The sequence below is a fragment of the Convolutriloba macropyga genome, chromosome 3, assembly GCF_964194025.1.
Source record: "Convolutriloba macropyga chromosome 3, txConMacr16.3, whole genome shotgun sequence".
Lineage (NCBI taxonomy): Eukaryota > Metazoa > Xenacoelomorpha > Acoela > Convolutidae > Convolutriloba > Convolutriloba macropyga.
In genome coordinates this window covers 27958967-27979020 of record NC_134470.1, presented here as the reverse complement: position 1 = coordinate 27979020, position 20054 = coordinate 27958967, and the positions used below count along the sequence as shown (strand labels likewise).

At 30.1% G+C, this 20054-nt stretch overlaps 1 protein-coding gene across 1 annotated transcript; it reads right to left on the bottom strand.

Moving 5' to 3' along the window:
* Nucleotides 1-731: 731 nt before the first annotated feature.
* LOC142336975 (mpv17-like protein) lies at nt 732-2905 on the bottom strand. The gene has a single exon (XM_075385976.1). It carries the CDS (start codon nt 1386-1388, stop codon nt 840-842), a length of 549 nt encoding a protein of 182 aa, XP_075242091.1. The 5' UTR covers nt 1389-2905; the 3' UTR covers nt 732-839.
* Nucleotides 2906-20054: the final 17149 nt, after the last annotated feature.

Sequence of the window (20054 nt, the reverse complement as noted above, 5' to 3'; positions counted from 1 at the left end):
TTGTAGTTACAGATTTTCCTAGAGCAGTTTTGGTTAACTTTGGCAATTGAAAACCAAAAATTCTTCTTTAACAAAACCATTTTTATTTGCCCTCGATTTTTTGGTGAGGAATCCGATAACGTTTGAAGCTTGTCTTGTGTGTCTAGCTCTTATCAAGGAAATGTATACCTCATAAAGGGTTGAAAACCCGTATCTCACTGTTCTGACTTTGAAAATCACTCCGTCTCAAATAAACACTGCAAATTTCACTGCACTTTCTGAGCCCAACCAATTTATTTTTTCGATGGACTATTTGTTATTTTCTGCGTTGCCCCTATACTTTACGAGCTGTCTTTTTAGGGTGCTGTCATTTCAACAACGTGTTTCAGTTCTTTCGAACCCTCACTTTTAAATTCAATGAGTTAAACGTTGTCAAAATGGGAAGCTTCTCTTTGAGTTTCACCCATAAAATTTGTTTCGATATTGATTAGTAATTGTGAAGAGCTAATATGGGGATTGAAGAAGAAACAACTGTGGCAGTTATAATTAGACTAACTGTGGTTCTGCTCATGTGCACAAATAAGTGACAGATAGAGTTCAAATTCAGGCTTGAAAGGTCAAAACATGTAGTATTTATCCGCACTCTTACGCATTTTTGCTTTAAAAATGGGGCACCGATTGGCACGGCTCTCTAACTGCTGATGTATGCAATATTTGTCAAAACTAGCGCTCTATAGAAAACTTTATCGAGGTCAAAGTTTGAAAATATAATTAAGTTCTTAACTATACGAGCAAAAGGAAATGAAGATATAGAAATATTGAGTACAAACATTATATAGCTTGAAAGTAATGATTAAATTCTAAGTTGATTGGAGCTTTTTGGTCCCAACTGTGTCTGAGTTCTTGATATAGCACAAAATGTTGCTCCATATGAAAGCTGTTCCACTCACGAAAGCCACTCGTAAATGAACAGGGAAAAACCTGAAGTTGATAATTTGAACGGGCACCCAAAATGCAATTCCACTTGCGTAAGTCACTGGAAATTTGGACTTAACTTGTTCAAATCTATCCTCTTTCCCAGCTAACGTGTCCATAATTGTATACAGTCCAATGTTGGAAAAAGGTAAGCAAATTACTGGATCGACCGCCGCTCTGGCTACGGCTGTTTTCATTGGAGTTTTGAGCGTCGGGACGACTTTGTTGAGGAGTTTGAAGTACCAGAGACAATTAACTGGCGCAGACCAAACCGCAATTGCAGTGCCGAGGCGAAAAACTTCGCCAAAATCGACCTTCTCTTTTTTGAACACAAATTTCTGCTGGATCACTTCGGCTACTGAGAAGAAACTGGTCATTAAGCCGATGTTCTTCAAGTACATCGAGGCTACCTGCTTAGAGCTAGTAGCGGCCATCGCTAAACTTCTGCTAAAGGGTCTGTTAGCTGAAGAGCTTTAGAAATTAATAACGTTTACTTTAATAATTATAAGATTTTAATTAATGTTAGCTTTTATAATAACCAAAAACTGAATTTGAAAAATAACTGAAGATTTAGTTGTACCAGTACAGTTCAACCAACGTGTATAAGATAAGGCAAGCGTGAAAACTTTATGTAAGATTCAAAGTTCAGTGTTGGTATAGAAAGTACATGTTGCTTTCATAATGAATTATAAGTATATATCGTTATAATTATCGTATGAATTATAAGTTATAAACTATGATGAGCAAGGCCAGCTGAAGCGTACTATAATCATTATGATATAATGTGAATAACTAATTTGCCTAATGTAGGTCTGTACTTTCGTTTGTTATTTCATAAAGTAAATTTAGTCCTCGAATATGCGAAATGTACGTGTCGGTGTGATAAGTGATCGAAAGATACTTAATCTGAGAACTTAGACTATGCGAGTTCCAAATCAAAGTTATGATATACAGGATGGCCAATTTGTAATCAATATCTATCGCTTTCTACGATCACACAAGAAAACAAGTGAACATAATACAATATGCCTATTTCAAGTTCTCTACAAAGATAACAACAATCGATAAGATTACACTTTTCAAAAAACGCCTTTCCGAAATTGGGAGTTTCGAAAGTTTTTGTCCCAAATAGTAATTTAGCTGGAACTTAATTCTACGAGAACAAACACAAACGCAAGCCAGAACTTATAAGTTAAACTATTAGTCTTTTCAACTTTTCTTGTGAAATATAACATGACGTAAGCTTGTACGTTGGAAAAGGGACGTATTCACAAAGTGCGTAGGTTTGCAATAACCACAGAACCATTTACTATTGACTATGTCGTTATTGCTAAACCTTATGGGAACTGATTTTGTATTGAAGCCCTTTATAAACTAAATTGAACCTACTATGAAATTCGAAGGCAGACCAAAGCCAAATTAAAGAGAGAGCGTTCCCTAATGAATTGATCAAAAAGGGCCGTTCAATTCTAAATTAACTACGTAAATCCAGCGATGGAAAAAATCAGGTCAAAATTTTTACGAATGGGCTAAGCACCGCCATGGCTAAAAATAAATAGATAAGAAACGTTAGTTAGAGTGGCTTTTGTTTACGCCATGAAATAAAGGCAAAATATTTCACTATTCAAGAGGGTGAAAGACTAAATTGAAAATTGCTTCACGCGCAATTAGATTGACTGCGTTGAAATGGCTTTTTTGAATTGACGAAATAGTATATAGTTATAGTTAGTCAAGTTGCACTGTGGGCTATTTCATGACAAATATAAAGTGAGGCTAAAGCTCATTTCCGTTCACTCCTACCTAATCTAAATTCAGAAGACGGACGCATTCTAATAAACATCAACAGAGGAAAAAAACTACAGGGCAGATTATAGTAGTCTTCGGAATGGAAAAGCAGAAGAAAAGAAACACTGTCTATTTGTAATCTTTGTTTTTCCACATTCAACCAAGCCAGAAGGAGTAGTACTGCTTAATGTTAGCATAAACGCTACTATATTGGCATCAATGTGTTTGTAAACAAAGTGCCATTATTGCTGCACAAATTCCACACAACGTGCTAGTTTGTTTTTCATTCACAACATGCAAAGGAAAGGGAGAGAGAGGAGTAAAAGCGATTAAAAACAATGAACTAAATAATACAGACAATTGACAAAAGCAATAATCCTTTGTGAAAACAACAATGACAAAATACAGTCTTGCCTCAAAAGGTGGGCCTCGATATAATTCATCCAAAAACCCGATAGAAAATATATCTCTTTCAACTACCACACAGAATTAACTGTTCGCATATCCGAAAAAAATTGACATAATTCAATGAGAAAAATCTATAATTTAATAAGAAAAAAGTTGACGTAATATAAGAGTAAAATGTGGTACACAGTTTAGAGAATTGATGTTTGAAAATCGATTAAATAAGGAGGCTCGGCAATGATCGTCAGCACATGAAGTTCCGACCCCGCTCAATGATGTTTTAATTGTCCACCAAAAGAAGAAGATATAGAAAATTTTCAAAAATCTCTTATTGTTCGGTAATAATCGGTTTATCCATCTCAAAAATCGCTTTCAACTCTAACCAATAAACAAATGAAACATTAACTCATTAGAGAGCCGATGGTAACTACAATTAAAGAGTGTAAGAGACAAGACAAACAACGAAAATGAAATCAAAAGAAAAAGCCTTACTTACGACCAAAACTAAGCCTCTAACCATTCTTCGGTAAAAACATAATAAAAAGTTAAAATCTTTTTACAGATAAGTTAACAATTAATGAAAAAACAAAAGGGCAAAGTCTGAAAATACGTTTATATTTTTTATTTAACAAATGAGTTTAAAGTAATGGAGGCAAATAGCCATCAACTGAAATCTTTCAGTAGCATCATGTATAACTACAAGCAAAACCCTTGAGACCTTGCATTATCCAAAAAGTCATACGACTACAAAAAGAACAAATACAGGTAAAAAAAAACAAGAATTTTTTTGATTTTTGAGAGGAAACGGTGTCGAAACCTAAACGAGCAAAATCTTTTCACTAAAGAGATTGAATTTAACAATTGAAACCTATTGCAACGTTTTTAATGTGATATGCGACTTGTCATTAATGTGCCATTAAAATGGCGATGAGACAAGACAAAAAACAAAACCTAAAAATATGGAAAATGTCAAAATAGTAGCCAATTTATGAGAACTCGAAGTATCCGCGCCAAAAAGCAATTTTTCAAATAATCAGCTATCTATTAAGACTACATTATAGTTCACTTGAAAAGAAATATGACCTCTCTCTTTAATAAGATTACGCTTCAATATTACAAGAAAAATGTTGAAATTGACAAATCTCAAAAAAGCATTTTATTAATCGAAATTTAACAACCATAAGACATAAAAACCGTAAATTTTCAACTGAAAATTTCTAAATAGCATAACTTACTTGATACTGTTTGGGAAAACCATTTTACAGTCTTCGGTGAGACCAGGTCATAAAACCACACATTAACACTTCATTTAGGCAAAACTCGGCGCTAATATATGCAAACGGCGTTGAAGCCAAAAAACATTTGCTTTTCGCTAAAAAGGTTATGTATGTTTATTGGCCTCCCATTTCTTTGTAAACTTTAGATAGCTACATTTGAGGTTTGACATGAAATCTTTCTGGTCAGTAACTAACATTGAAAAGGCAAAAGAGCCCCATAAAAAACCAAATCATTTTTTAACTATTAAATTCCACAACCGTACCAAAACGGATCTGAATCCTGCTGCTTCACCATTAAAACAAAAAATGTACCTAATTGTACCGGAAAAGTTAGTTTGACCAAAATTGTCATAAAATCAAAAATAAATGATGAATTTTAGATCTTTGTCGAGTTATATTAACAAAAAAGCATTTTGTACCAATTGAAAGTTTAGGATAAATTCTTAAGTAGCTCCCTAGGTAAACTAGACATATTTGTTTAATTAGACTCTGTCATAGGACTCCAATATCAACATCAAAAGCTTGAAAATCTCACGAATTCTTTAAAAATTTGAGCCAAAAAAACATGAATTTTACTCATAAAACACAATATTGTTTCATTAGCCCTATTGTAATGTAAGGGGGTCTCTCAATAATGGCAACTTTAAATGAGAGAAGATTTTCTACTGATTGGGATAAGAAAAATTGCAAGAAAAAAATTTGAAGATTGACAGATCCAAAATACAATCTGAATCCTTTTTAATCATTTTCAAAACTCTACAATGAGACCAAAATTTGCCTTGCTATCGTTGCTCGACTAAAAAAAAACGCAATTGTTCTAAAACATTTCGTTATAATTTTTTTACAAGTTTTGTATCGTAGTCTTAATAATGGCTGTTATATCTGCCCCTCTGAATTAGCATCAATTACTTTACTAAGTGATTTGAGTAGGAAGAAGTTTCAATTAAAATAGTTTTAAAAGTTTTTGAATATTTACTTGAAGTTTTCTACCTCAACGTCATTTGACCGACAGTTCAAACAAAAGTGTGGATGAGTAACCGGAACATTATATTCAAACTCACATTACTGAGATTTTTTACCCTTTTGATGACTGCTGAAGCCAATTAAGTTGGAGAATTCAGACGCGATCTTCATGTTGTGTTCAAGTTTTCAAGAGAGCAAAAAATGAATGCCTTTGTGGCTCAAATTTTTTGATCTCTTGAATAGTTTATCAGTTTTCGCCCACTACTAAACTCTTTAAATCTCCTCAACCAACTTGACATTGCTTCTCCCCGTTTCCTTTCTTTATTGATGACTTCAAAACTCTTTTCGCATAAATCTTTAAGAAATTGTCGCGGCAAATTTTTTTTTGTTCTCTTTTTACCTTGTATATTAATCTGATAATCTGATTAATCAAAAGTGCCTTCATCTCTCTTTCGACGCACAAATAACTATCTTTAAAGTTTTCTGGTCGAAATTGATTGTTTTAGCGTCTGTGAAATGTTTAATTGTCAAAAAATTTTAAATGAAAATATAAAGTTCACCCTGCATTTTCTGTGTTCTGATTTATTTTTTCCCTCAAAAGGAGAACTCCATCAACTTTATCAGGAGCAATAAGGTTCCCAGTGATCCTCAAATTTTTGACCAATCAAAATAAATTTGTGCGTAGCAAAAAATTTATCAGTTTTTCTCCGTAACTTTTCACAAAATTTATCGAACGTTCATGCTTTGTCTGCTATTTTTGTTCTTCTTTTCTTCTTTGCTGTTTTCTCCGGTTTTTCTGACGTACACTATGAGGTTTCTTTTGAAAGATGATATAGATTCAATAAAAATATTTGTGGTATCAAAATTTTTACCTTCGTCCCAAGCGTTCTGAAAATCACTGTCGTACGCTTTTTGCCAACACTCCAAGTTGTTTTGTTACAATAAACCTTGACACCACTACTGTTTTTCTTTAAGTGTTTTTATGTTGTTTTCTTATTTTCTGGTTTTCTTGTTTGTTATTCAGTTCTGGTGCAACCCCAAACGTACGGTTCGTTGAGTCTTAGAATTTGATCTCGTTATGGAACTGGAAACCAATCAACTTTATATCAATTGATAATAAAAGTGTTAATTGATTTTTTCTATTTTATTCTCCTAAATAATTCCATGCATTTTTGCGAAGCTCAGAAGAAGATATGTTTGATCTTTTCGACCTTAGAGGATGCTTTTGTCAAATATTTTTGAAGTTATCACATGGACCAAAATCTATATTTTGACATGAAAAAAAAATTAACGTGTTTTGATGACTCTTAAAACATTATTTTCAACAATAATCAGTAAGTTAATAGATTAAATTTTGAAAAAATTTCTTATTTTTGTACTTTGTATTATTGTAATTTGAACTATTTTTTTATGTAGTTATCGGTTTTAATTACCTTGACACCACTACTGTTTTTCTTTAAGTTTTTTTATGTTGTTTTCTTGTTTTTTGGTTTTATTGTTTGTTATTCAGTTCTGGTGCAATCCGGAACGTACGGTTCGTTGACTCTCAGAATTTGATCTCGTTATTGAACTGAAAACCAGAGAACTTTATATCAACTAATAATAAAAGTTTTAATTAATTTTTCTATTTTATTCTCCTAAATATTTCCATCCATCGCGAAGCTCAGAAGACTATATGTTTGATCTTCTCGACCTCAGAGGATGCTTTTTTCAAATACTTTTGAAGTTAACACAGGACAAAAATCTTTATTTTGCGATGAAAAAAAATTTACTCCTAAATTAAATTATCTAAATACTTTCAAATTAAAGGTATCGTTCGATGATGTTTTTTAATAAATTATTCAGTCTCTCTGAACATATCACTGTGATTAATTCATTTTGAGGCAACATTCAGGCTATGAAAAAAAAACATATAATTTTCAAAAATCCACTTCAACGGCTAAAATACCAACAGACATTGCCTGTAGGGTTATATGTATGCTCTTTTGACGTTAGTCGATTAATTCCTTTATTCTTTGGGAACCAAATAACTGTTTCCTTTATTGGTGCATTCTTTTGTAAGTTGTGCTTCACTATCTTGTAAATTTTTGGTGTAAAGAGAAGTGTTGGCTGTTTTTTAAGGCTGAACAGAAGAAAAAACAGAACAGAAATTAACGGAAAAAGTGTAGAATAAAAATCAACATCTATTTTGATTTTAAAAAAAAACAAAAATGTCAATCATAAATGAACTCTTTATTTTCATGTTAAAGCATAATTTTTAGATGCCTTTTCGCAGTTTAGTTGTTTTTTTGCATTTTTCTATAAATGTAAGATTGTCAGAAAAAAAACAGAAAATGAGACATCTCTTGGTTGCAACAAAGAAGGCAGGAAACTGTTTCTATTAGAAAAAAAGATTTTTTTTCGATCCATTCATTCTAACAGCGCTATATAGATGATTATAGCTTACTCGTGAGCTTGATCTGAACAATTTGTTTCAATAAATTTGTAAGTAGTGGATAAAACAAGGATTCCAACCACCAGTAAAATTTGTCCCTTTCTCCTAACGCTAACCGCGCATGTCAAATCGGGCCAAATTTTACTGTTTGTTGGAATCCTTGTTTTATCCACTACTATATATTAGCTCTAAATTCAATAAAAAAAATCAATTAAAAATCAAAAATAAAACAAAAAATCAAAAAATCAAAGCAAACTTACATTTCACTCTTTAAGAGCGATTCACTCTTATTCGGAGTGATCCCCCAGTATAAAGATCGCTCTTTTTCACTCTTAAACAGTGATTCCCTCTTTTTTGATGTTTTTTTGTATTTTTTCATACTTTTTATTTCAAATTATCTATACTCTTCAATAAATTTATATTTTTTCTTACTTTTTCTATATTTATTCCATTATTAATAAGAAATGATACAAAATTATAGTATTTACATGAACAACTTTCCTCTGTTTGGACAATAACTAAAGGACTTACAGCTCTAGGATTTTGTCTTTTATCTAATAAGCTTCTACTAAATCCTCTAGTTAATTCTACATCATATCTCTAGTTAATCCCATCATATCTCACAACAGAAGTACAATATGGACAATTAACTTTAGCTGAAGTACAACTTCTACATGTATACTTACTCTCATCAAAATCAGTTAGTGGTTTTACTCAATTACATTTATTACAACTTCTAATTAAGACTTCTGGGCTAAGGTTAGGGTTATGGTTAGGGTTAAGGCTAAGGTTAGGGTTAAGGTTAGGGTTAATGTTAGGGTTAAGGTTAGGGTTAATGTTAGGGTTAAGGTTAGGGTTAAGGTGAGGGTTAAGGTTAGGATTTGAGTTAGAGTTATAGTCATAGATAGAACCAGAACTAGAACCAGAACTAGAACCAGAACCAGAACTAGAACTAGAGCTAGAACTAGAACCAGAACCAGAACTAGAACTAGAACTAGAACCAGAACTAGAACTAGAGCTAGAACTAGAACTAGAACTAGAACTAGAACTGGGTTCATTTTTTAAAGAACAACCCCATGGAGAAAAATTATTAGCACAAATACCACTTAGTATTATATTACCACACATACATTTATCAGTTTTATCTTTATGACATGATTCATAATGATATTTTAAAACAGCAATGTTTCCATATTTATAGTTACACTCTAAACATTTTAAAAGCATATATAATAGGGTAAACTATAATGTTTACCTAATCATAGGACTTTGTCCATCAGTGGAACTGCTTCGCGGATAATATTCAACCATGATTTCAATTAAATCTTTAGTATTATCTTTAGATGTGATACACTCTGCTAAATATTTATTTCCTAACGTATTGAGTGTATTAGTTTTACATCTCTTATCCAAAATCAATTCAAGGTCTAATTCTTTTTTATCTCTAACAAAATTTATAATCTCTTCTCTAAATTTTTCATTATTTCCATATAGTCTGGTTAAAAACTTTCCTCCCTTTCTGTTCAAAATTCTCATCTCTTCATTGACGAAGTCACAGCTACACTGAAATATATATTCTTTTTGTATTGCTTTTCGTAGATCAGTGAACAAACGTTGTTCGTGGTTCTCCAACGAACTTTGCTTGCCACGGACTTCGTCTGTTCGTAGATCATTATCCAACTCTTCTCCATATCCAACGTTAACTAATGTATTTACTCTACTCAACATTGTGCTTGCTCCCTTTGCTACACTCCCAGCATTTCTTGATATTATATTAGGATAAATCAAACTAGATATAAATAAACCTGAGCTTATAATTCTCCCAATAGTTGATAAACTTTTATACCCTTTCCCATAATCATATCTTTAGTTATAACATCATTTTGTATTTCAATATTATTTAATTTAAGAAGTTTATTAAAATAGGAAATATAGTTTTCGTGATTAATAACATTTCTATCTGTTGCATTTATCATGAGTGGTTTCATATATGCTATAAGTTTTTTTATATCTTCTCTTTCTAATTCATCCTTTGAACTAAGAGCTTTTAAATCAAGGAAACCAAATCTTGAATCATATATCTTTGTTCTATTACTATTAATAATAAAAAAAGTATTCTCCATCTTATTATATTTAATTTTACCATAACGAAGTTCATCTGACATTCCATCTGTACGATTATAATGGTTACTATTTAACTCACTAATTGTTTTACTCAAGTCATATTCAGATTTATATCTCATTAAAGTTTTTAAGTAAATCAGGTCCATTATAAGTTGTTAAATAAATAGTATCACAACTCATTCTTGCTGAATTAATTATTTGAGCTGGTTTATGACACATTACAATCATTTGAATATTATAATGTCTACCTTCAGTAAAAAAAATAAGCTATATCCTTATTTAACCTATCACCCATATCATCAAGTGCTATTACACAATTTTGAAATTTATGCATAATATTTTTTGTGATCATATTTATATCACATTTATTAAACCCAGTATAAAACTTATTAGACTCAAGATCTATCCAGTCTCTGTCATCTTTAGCTATAACTATAACTATATTTTTAGCTTGATCAGTGAACGAACTTTGTTCGTGGTTTACCAAACTACTTCGCAGATCTTGGTTTTGGTTTTGGTCTTGGTTTTCGTTTTGGTTTTCGTCTTGGTCTTGGACTGAGTATAATTTTAAGTATTGTCTAATAAAATATGTTTTCCCTTTGCCAGTTCCACCATAAACAATAGTATGTAATGGTGACTTTTCATATTCAAATCTAACTAGATTCCTATTCATAAATCTACTAAAGTTTTCTTCTAGTTTTGTATATTTAATTGGTATTGAACCATATAATAAATAACAAATTCCAATTATAATAATAAGAAAAAAAAAATATACCACCTTTATCAATTTTTATCTATGAAATTTATTATTTAAAAAAGCTTATCCTAACTTTTGAGGAATTCAATAATAAATTTAATATTGATAATAATGCTATGAGTTATATCAGAAAAAAAGATATATGTAAAGATATAAGTCTAACACCAATTGAAATAGTAATGAGAGATGAGACTCCAGATAGTATCCGTGAAACTGCTTCACCGATCTGCGAAGCAGGTTCCCTGATCGGGGAACCTAACTTCAACATTATTGTCAGTCTACATCCAACTGAGGGTACAAATTGGATTTTAGTTATGAGAAGAGAAGGTGGTCCTGTGTATTACTTTGATAGTTTTGGTGTAGAAACCCCACGAATATTTTTAGAAGAATATGTTGATCTAGGCTCTAATGAGAGAATACAACAATATGATGAATCTTATTGTGGGGCTTATTGTTTATATATGATCTATCTTATTGATAGAAGATTTAGAATTAAAAGTGCTTTGAATATTCTAGTTAATCTAGTTAATGTAAATATCCAGGAATGTATAATGAGTGTTTTTGTTTAGTTTGCAATGTTAATGTTAAAGATAATGATAATGATCTACGAATTAGTTTTGCTAATAATAATAATGATAATGTTAATGATAATGATAATGATAATGATAATGATAATGATAATAATAATGATAATGATAATGATAATGATAATGATAATGATAATGATAATGATAATGATAATGATAATGATAATGATAATGATAATGATAATGATAATGATAATGATAATGATAATGATAATGATAATGATAATGATAATGATAATGATAATGATAATGATAATGATAATGATAATGATAATGATAATGATAATGATAATGATAATGATAATGATAATGATAATGATAATGATAATGATAATGTTAATCAGGGAACCTGCTTCGCAGATGATCTACAAAGTAGCTTCGCTAATAATGTTAATGATTATGATAATGTTAAAGATCTACGAAGAAGCTTTGCTAATAATGTTAATGATAATGATAATGACATTGATAATGATCTACCAAGTAGCTTTGCTAATAATGTTAATGATAATGTTAATAATAATAATAATGTTAATGATAATGTTAATCAGGGAACCTGCTTCGCAGATGATAGTTTTATACATCAAGGAACCTGCTTTGCTAGCCACGAGCAAAGCTCGTTCGTAGATCTATTTGGTGAAAAACATGGTGAAACATCGGTGGAACCGGTTCCCGGATGGACGAAGTCCTATCAAAAGGGAAAACCTAATAACAATAGTCCTACTAACACTGTCCGTGAAGCGGTTCAACAGAGTTGTTTTGCAAATTCACCGACCTCTGTAAATATAATTGAAGATCTACAATCATGGCTAAATGATGATGATATAATTACTGAAGCCACATTCCCAGATAAATTTAGAAGTATAATAGCTGGTCCTAGTGAATATGGTAAGACATTCTTATTAAGAAAACTAATTCTAGCTAGTATATATTTTGATAAGCTATACATCATTGGACCTACTGGTGATCAATACAATGGATTAGAAAGAATAAACCCAAAAGCAATTATAGAATTTATTAAAGATATAAAAGATTTACCATCTCCTGATAAATTACCCAAAGACTTAAAGAAACTAATGATATTCGATGATGTTAGAGCCAAAGAACCAGTTATTAATGAATACTTTTGTAGAGGTAGACATAATAGTTGCAATATGATATATCTTAATCAAAACCTGTTCTCTCTGGATAGGCAGAGTGTTAGAGAGAACTGTAATGTATTTATTTTATTTGAACAGAGAGGTAAAGTCCTAGCATCGATATATCAAGATTTCTTTAAAAATGGTGATCTTAGTTATATTGATTTTGCTAATATATGTAATAAGGTATGGAAAGAGCCTTATAATTACATTGTCATTGATATAACTAAAAATAAAAATATTAATGGTAAACTAAGAATTAATTGGGATCGGAGAGTTTTGTAGTTTAGTTTAAGTTTAAGTTTATAGCTACACCAGATCAACGAAGTTGCTGTGTTAACCTAGATCTGCGAAGCAGCTTCACTGATGGACCTTTGGTCAGCTGACTACGTCAGATCAACGAAGTTACACCAGATGTAAAGTAAAACTTAATACATCACCATTAAAGTCTATAGGTCTTCCATGCTCATCTTTAATATGAAACTCTATATATTCTATTCTATCTATAGTTACATTTTGATACAAGATATTAGTTGGTATAATTTTTATCAAGTAACCTGGTGGTCCTGTTAGAGTAAAAGTATATAGTATGTCTGAGTTGATCCCATTATCTTCAACACCAGATATCACATTACAATGAATGTTATTAGTACTAAAACCCATAAAATCAACAATTTTCTGAGATGTATATTTATCTTGTTCATATACTATTTTTCTAAAGCCCAGTAATGGGGCTATTGAGTTTATGTCTAAGTTAATTGCACCTTGTTTTACTTCCACTAAAATTTTCATTGTATTCTTATCAGATTCTATTATAACATTACCATTAGTTGCTTCTTTTATTAATTCTGCTATTTCGAATAATTCATATGCTCCTGGTATAATAGCTAAAATATGGTTATCTGATCATGTTTCACCTTGGGTATCATATAAGAATTGATTGTTCCTTCTATTCACATTAAACACCGATTTATAAACAGATAATCTAATTAAACCTAATTTTGATGAGCTAAGTGTAGGTTCACTAAAATTAAATTTTTCTGTTGGTTTTTATCATTCTAAAGTTAAGTGTATGCTCTTCTTTAGTTTTATTTAAAGTTTCATGTATATTTTGTAGTTCCCTTGAGATTAAATTGTCTGTCATTTTTTGTCTACTAAAAATGGATTTAATTTGGATACAACTTATGGTTATAATAATGATATACACAAAAGTAAGTTTATAAAAGATAAACCAAATAATCTGGCAACAATGAATACAATCAATACTAACATTAATATCATTCTCAATAGAGAAGAGAATCATTTAAATTTGCATGATTCATATCTAGAGGTAGAGTTTGCTGTATCAGATGATGCTGGTGGTGTATTTGCTAATGATGCTGATACCAGATTAGTTAATTATGGTATGATGGCATTGTTTAGTTCAATTAAGCTTGAAACTAGTGGTGGTAGGACTATTGAATATATAGATCACTGTCATCCTAATCTATTGATGTATAAGTTTTTAACTAGTACTGATGATGAATATGAGAGTGGTTTTGTTGGAAATCAAGGCAATAGAGATAGTCAACTTGAAGGTGACCACATTGCTGCAGAACGAGGTCATATGTATATGATGATTAAGATGAGTGATCCATTTGGTTTTGTAAATGATTTAGAAAAGGTTATATATCGTTTAGGATTTGAACTAATATTAAAAAGAAATAATAATGATAGAGCTCTATTTAGAGTTAATGCTAATCCTGGTGCAGTAGCTAATGATGGTAATATACAAATTAGAGATATATCATGGTGTGTACCTAGTATTGATCCCAATAATGATAATAGAATTATTGTGCAAAAGGGTTTAAATAAAAAGAATAATGTACACTTTTGTTATTATGAAAGAAAGACATTTTATAAGAATGTGCCCAATGCTACTAACTTCTTGTTTGATCTAGGTATGGAAAGTGGTATGGAAAGACCACAATATATAATAGTTGGTTTTGAAATAAATAATGTTAATGAACAAACTCATGATTCAAGTACATTTGATGTAATGAATGTTACTGAATGTTATTGTAAGATTGGTAGCGAATTTTATCCCGAGGATAGAATGAATATTGATTATGGTACCAATAATTATAATGAGGCTTTTAAAGAGATTGTTAGCTTTAATAGAGATTATAATGGGCTACCACATAACATAAAACCATATATAAATCATAAAACATTCAAATATAGTTATAGAATATATGTATTCGATACTAGATATCAAAGGGATCATATAGGTCCACAACCAATACAACTTAATTTTAAATTTAGTGCTGCAGTTGCAGATGTTATATGTCATGCATTAGTATTAACTAGAAAGGTTATTAATGTGAATAGTGATGGTAATAAGATGGTTGATATTATATCATAGACATATTCTTAGTTATAATTAAGTCATAGTTATAATTAAGTCATAGTTATAATTATAACTATAGTCCTTGTCATTATTTCCTGCCAGTCTTAAAAAAACCCGTAGCATAAAGAATATCTAATTTCTTTTTATTCTCTAGAGATAGACCCTTAACTTCAAGCTGAATCTTAGCCTTTGGCCTAACCTTGGGCTTGGGCTTAGGCTTCGAGCTTCGCTCGCGGGTGGAACCCGTAGTCTTAGGCTTAGGCTTAATAAGAACAAAAGGATTATACTTTTTAACTTCCATAATTTTTTATATACAGAATTGAGTCTTTCAAATAATTCAAAACTAAGTCATATTGTGTTGGTGGCAGACATTATAGTGCTACAAATAATATAAGTGGAGCTTTTACTTCAAAAGGTACTAATATGTTAAGAGGATCCTGCACTAAATGTAGAAGGAATAAATCAATGACAGTATCTGATGCAACAATAGAAGCTGAGGGATTGAAAGATTTCTTTAAAAGTGTTGGTAGAGCTACAGTTAACTTTGGAATGAAAGTTGCTAATAATCCAGTAAGAGCATTAGATATAGCAAGTAAAATGGGAAGTGCAGTTGCATCTAGCAACCCTAGAGCTGCTTGATCAGCCACACCCCATTTAATTAAATTTGCAACTACTGGTGAAGGTATAAAGGTAGTACAAAAAGGAAAAGGGTTATACTTAGGTACTAAGAAGAGATAATTATTTGATTATAGTCATGATTAAATTTACGATTATGTTTATACTTATGTTTGTGATTATGATTATATTAGTTTTATGATTATGATTATGATTATATTGATATTATGTTTTATGATTATCGATAAATATTAATACTAATATTATTATTACTAAATACAATATTATAACTAAACACTAACAACTTTAGTTTAAAAAAATACTCAGTTTGCTTTTCTTGTTCTTCTTATGATCCTCATATACCTTAACTAATTCATTATACTCATCATTATCTATTTTGTTATCATTCATTGATTTAGTATATAGTCTATTAAACTTGTCACTAAACTGTTTACTTAAAATATACGTTTGTGAATACTTTATAATTTTATTTCTTATTTTAGTATTAATTGTTTTTGATAATGAACCACAAACAGTTGCTGTAGCAAAAGCTGTTGGTATAGAATAAAGTAATCCTATACCTGTTAATGCAACTGATGTTGATGTTGCAGTTGTTGCTATAGATGATAATACTATTTCTGTTATCTCGGCTAAGTTAAAATAATTTTTATATCTACTTAACTTCTTATTATAGTTATTAGTTTCAGTTTCATAATAATTTCTAATATCCTTTATAATGTTAATATTGTTGTAAAATTTATTATTAGCTTGAATCTTTTCGTTTATATATTGTTCATTAACGGTTGACAAGTTGGGATATAGTAATCTCTCACTCCGTGCTGTTGGGTTAGTCATAATTTCAGTTATTTTAATTAGTAAAAATTCTTTCTATTTCTTTCGTTATATCTTCTTGTTTAAAACCATAATGCATCTCAAGTCTTGCCTGCTCTTTATTATCAACTAACGTACTTCGTAAAAGTATAGCAATTATATATTGTACTATTGTCCTTTTATTCTTTAAAAGGGCTTCATCTATAAAAGAATTAATCTTTTTATTAACTTCTTTAATTCCTTTTAGCCCAGTAGTAAACATTTAACCTCGTTGTATGTTAGTGATATTCTGATTACCCTTATTATTATCAAATTCTTGTTTTAATTGATTATATTTAGAGATATTATCTGCAGCAACTTTATTACAAAACTTAACAGTATTTCTGTCTTCATTTGTTTATTCAATAAACTCATTAATTAGTTCATCACTAAATTGTGTTTCATTTAGTTGTAATGTTTTAGTTGTGACTTTATCAAATTCACCTTTTCTTAGTTCAGTTATGTTTTTACCTAAAATGTCTATTTTATTAGAAGAGGATAATAAGTTATCTTTTTCATCTATCGGAGGATGTACATTTGTAATTTTATAGGTATCCTTCATATCAATATTATCATTATCTTCTAGGAATAACCCACAAGCCTTACTTAGTGTTAAGTTGTTTGTTGATGTTGATGTTGATTCATGTTTAGCTTGATTGAATCTATTTCTTGTCATCTTTGTATTTGTTCACATATAATTAGAATAATAATTAGTCTTGTAATTAAACTTATATTTAGTCTTACAATTGGACTTAGACTTAGAATTATAATTAGACTTAGGACCGCAGGTCAATATTTAATAATTCCAAAACCTTATTATTAGATTCAAAGTCAAACTCGGATTTTAATAATTCCTATTCGTAATATTTACCTTCTATTATCTCACCATTAATATCTTCTATTTTATATGTTGGTGGTTGTGTTTTTAGAACTTCATTAACTTTAAACAATTCTCTATTCCAATTAGAAGTGTTTCCCTTAGGGAAGATATTACGTTTATCTGCATTTCTAACATAATCACCAACTTTAAGTTTAAGTTGGGCGTAGCCAAGTTTACCGTTAATATTCTTAAAACTAAAAGTGTAATTAACTTTATCAGGATGATTAGAAGCGTCAACTGGTGTCATATTAATTGTTGAGTGAATGTTATTGTTATATGTTACAACAGCATCATTTAATATATTTACCCAATTACCATCGCCATTGATGAACATAGGTTTATTTATTATATGTAATAATGTTCTATTAAATCTCTCTATGAATACAGCCTTTAAATCACTATAAGTAGAATATAGTTTTGTTTCATATTCTTTAAGTAATGATTTAAATGTTTTATTGTAAAACTCACTACCTCTATCTACCCATAACTTTTCTGGTTTTCTAGGTTCAGAGCCACCTTGTGGATGTTCACTTAATACTATTTTGAAACCATTAGTTATAGATAAACCAGATTTATTCTTTAATGGAATAGCCCATGCATATTTTACGAATAAATCTATCACAGTTAAAATAAACTTATAATTATTATTGTATTTACTTAGAGATGACTTATCAATTAAATCAGCTGACCATGCTTCTTCTTTTTATAATGGTATTATTCTTTGTCTTCTAAACTTTGTTATTTGAGGACTGAATACTTCTTTAGCTAATAGTTGTTGTTGCTGTTGTTGTTTTTCCACATTTTTTATGGACGTAGTCATGGTTTCACCTATCAACGAAGTTGTGAGCTTGCTCATTTACCATAGTTAAAAATAAAATTATCTAGTTGCTCTTGATTAATAATATTTATAGATAATAGTTGCTTAGATATATCTAGCATTTCATCATATAATCCATCATGACCAGCTTTTGTTTCTAGTATTAATAATTCTAGTCTTTCTATTAAACTTTTTGGGTCTGCGTTGCTATTTAGTCCCCTACCATATACGTCATCTTTTATCCCTATTATACGTTTTTTTGTTCTATATCTAGCGCTTTTCTTATCCCCTTTTTTCTTAAATCATATCTAATATCCTTTAAAAATCTTTTAATTTTGTTTTCATATTCCTCGATTTCACCATGTTTTATATTGGGGTTAGTAAGAAAGTTTATAAACTAATCTGACAATTCATATATATTATCCTTAACAATAAATGCATTTTCGTGGTAAATTAGTTTAACACCGTTCATTTCAAATTCACCAATATCTAAATTTCCGAACTTTAATTGAGGGTTAGATTGAACTGACGTTAAATTAAAAATTTGAGCTGGTTCTTTATCTACTAAGAGTCCTGGTTTATCTCGAGCTTCTTCTACAGCTTTGCCATTGGACTTCATTAAACTGGAGACCAGCTTGCTGGACCATCTTAGTTTGTTTATCTAACTCTTGATTTTGCCAATCTATTGCTCTCAATATTTGTTCACCTAATGCTAGATTCCGTTCAGTGTTTGCATTTATTGTTTTAGTTAAAGGATCAAATAACTCTTCTATTTCTCCATAATATTCTTGTTGTTTTAATTTATCTTCTAATCTATTCTTTCTGTTTAGTTTTTCTAGATAGTTTAATTCTATAAGTTCATCTAGCTTAGTCATTTAACATGTATTGAAAAATTATAATAAAAGTAAAAAATCGATAATGAAAATTCTATTGATGAAAACTACTCTCAGTTAAAACAATGTTTAGCTTGTGGAAAACAATATCGGACTATGAAAGAGTTTATAAACCATGCTAAGGATCCCTGACATGATGAACTAATAATTTCAAGTTATTCTAATTATATAGACGAAAGGGAAACCAGTAAAATAATAAAATTCATAGAATATAACAAAATCAAATTAACTAGAGGAAATAGTGATTTGGAGTTACCTTCCGGATGGATAATGATCTATAATGTACTAACTACTAAACCAGGAGATGCAATTGATCATTTTATAAAAGGAAGTATAAAACATTATTAACCAGTTTTTATTAAGATTATAAATCAGGGAGAACCTGCTTCACAGATAGTGAAACTGCTTTGCAGATCATTATATAATCTAATAGCGGCTTCAATTAACTTTCTATCATCATTAATGGTTAGTTCTAGAATATTATTAACCAGTTGTTCTTTGTTTAAATTTAATGATGCTTGGCTTGCCATGGATGAAGTCCGTTCACAGATTTTATTTACTAAATCTCTTTTGAATGGACATAAATTCTCATCATGAGGATAACTTTTTATATTGATTACAAAAAACCTTTTATCATCAAATTTAAACTAATCTCACTTGTTTTTGTTGTTGTCATGTTATCGCCAACTTTTTGTATTCTGCATTCATCTATAGTTCTCCGTTTATTACTCATTAATGTATCATAATAATCTATGTGCCTAGCATTATTATGCTTCTTTAATCCTTTTTTTAGTGTTTTTAGGATAACTTTTGAAGCTATATGTTTTGGGGGACAATGCTATAAATTCCTCAATAATCCTACTCCCCAGCTTGTGCTTAAACTTGCCGGGGACTTTATTATTAGTTTTATAGGTATGTCTAGATTACTTAAGTTCATATGCTCATCACTAACTTTACCTTCACTATAACTTAATACGAATATGTCCGTATCCTTATAGTGAAGTGTTAGATCTTTGAGGGATGGTTGTAGAAAACTATAGAATACATCAAACGTATGTAATTTGCTAAGTTCGAGTATTGTTATTCCTACATATACAGGTGAGCTATATTCTGTTTTTTCTTTATATATTCTATTTGGCTATAATCTCTATATCTAGTTATATTCTTA

Coding starts and splice junctions, on each gene's coding strand:
- LOC142336975 (XM_075385976.1), bottom strand. CDS start 1,388: ATGGCCGCTACTAGCTCTAAGCAGGTAGCCTCGATGTACTTGAAGAAC.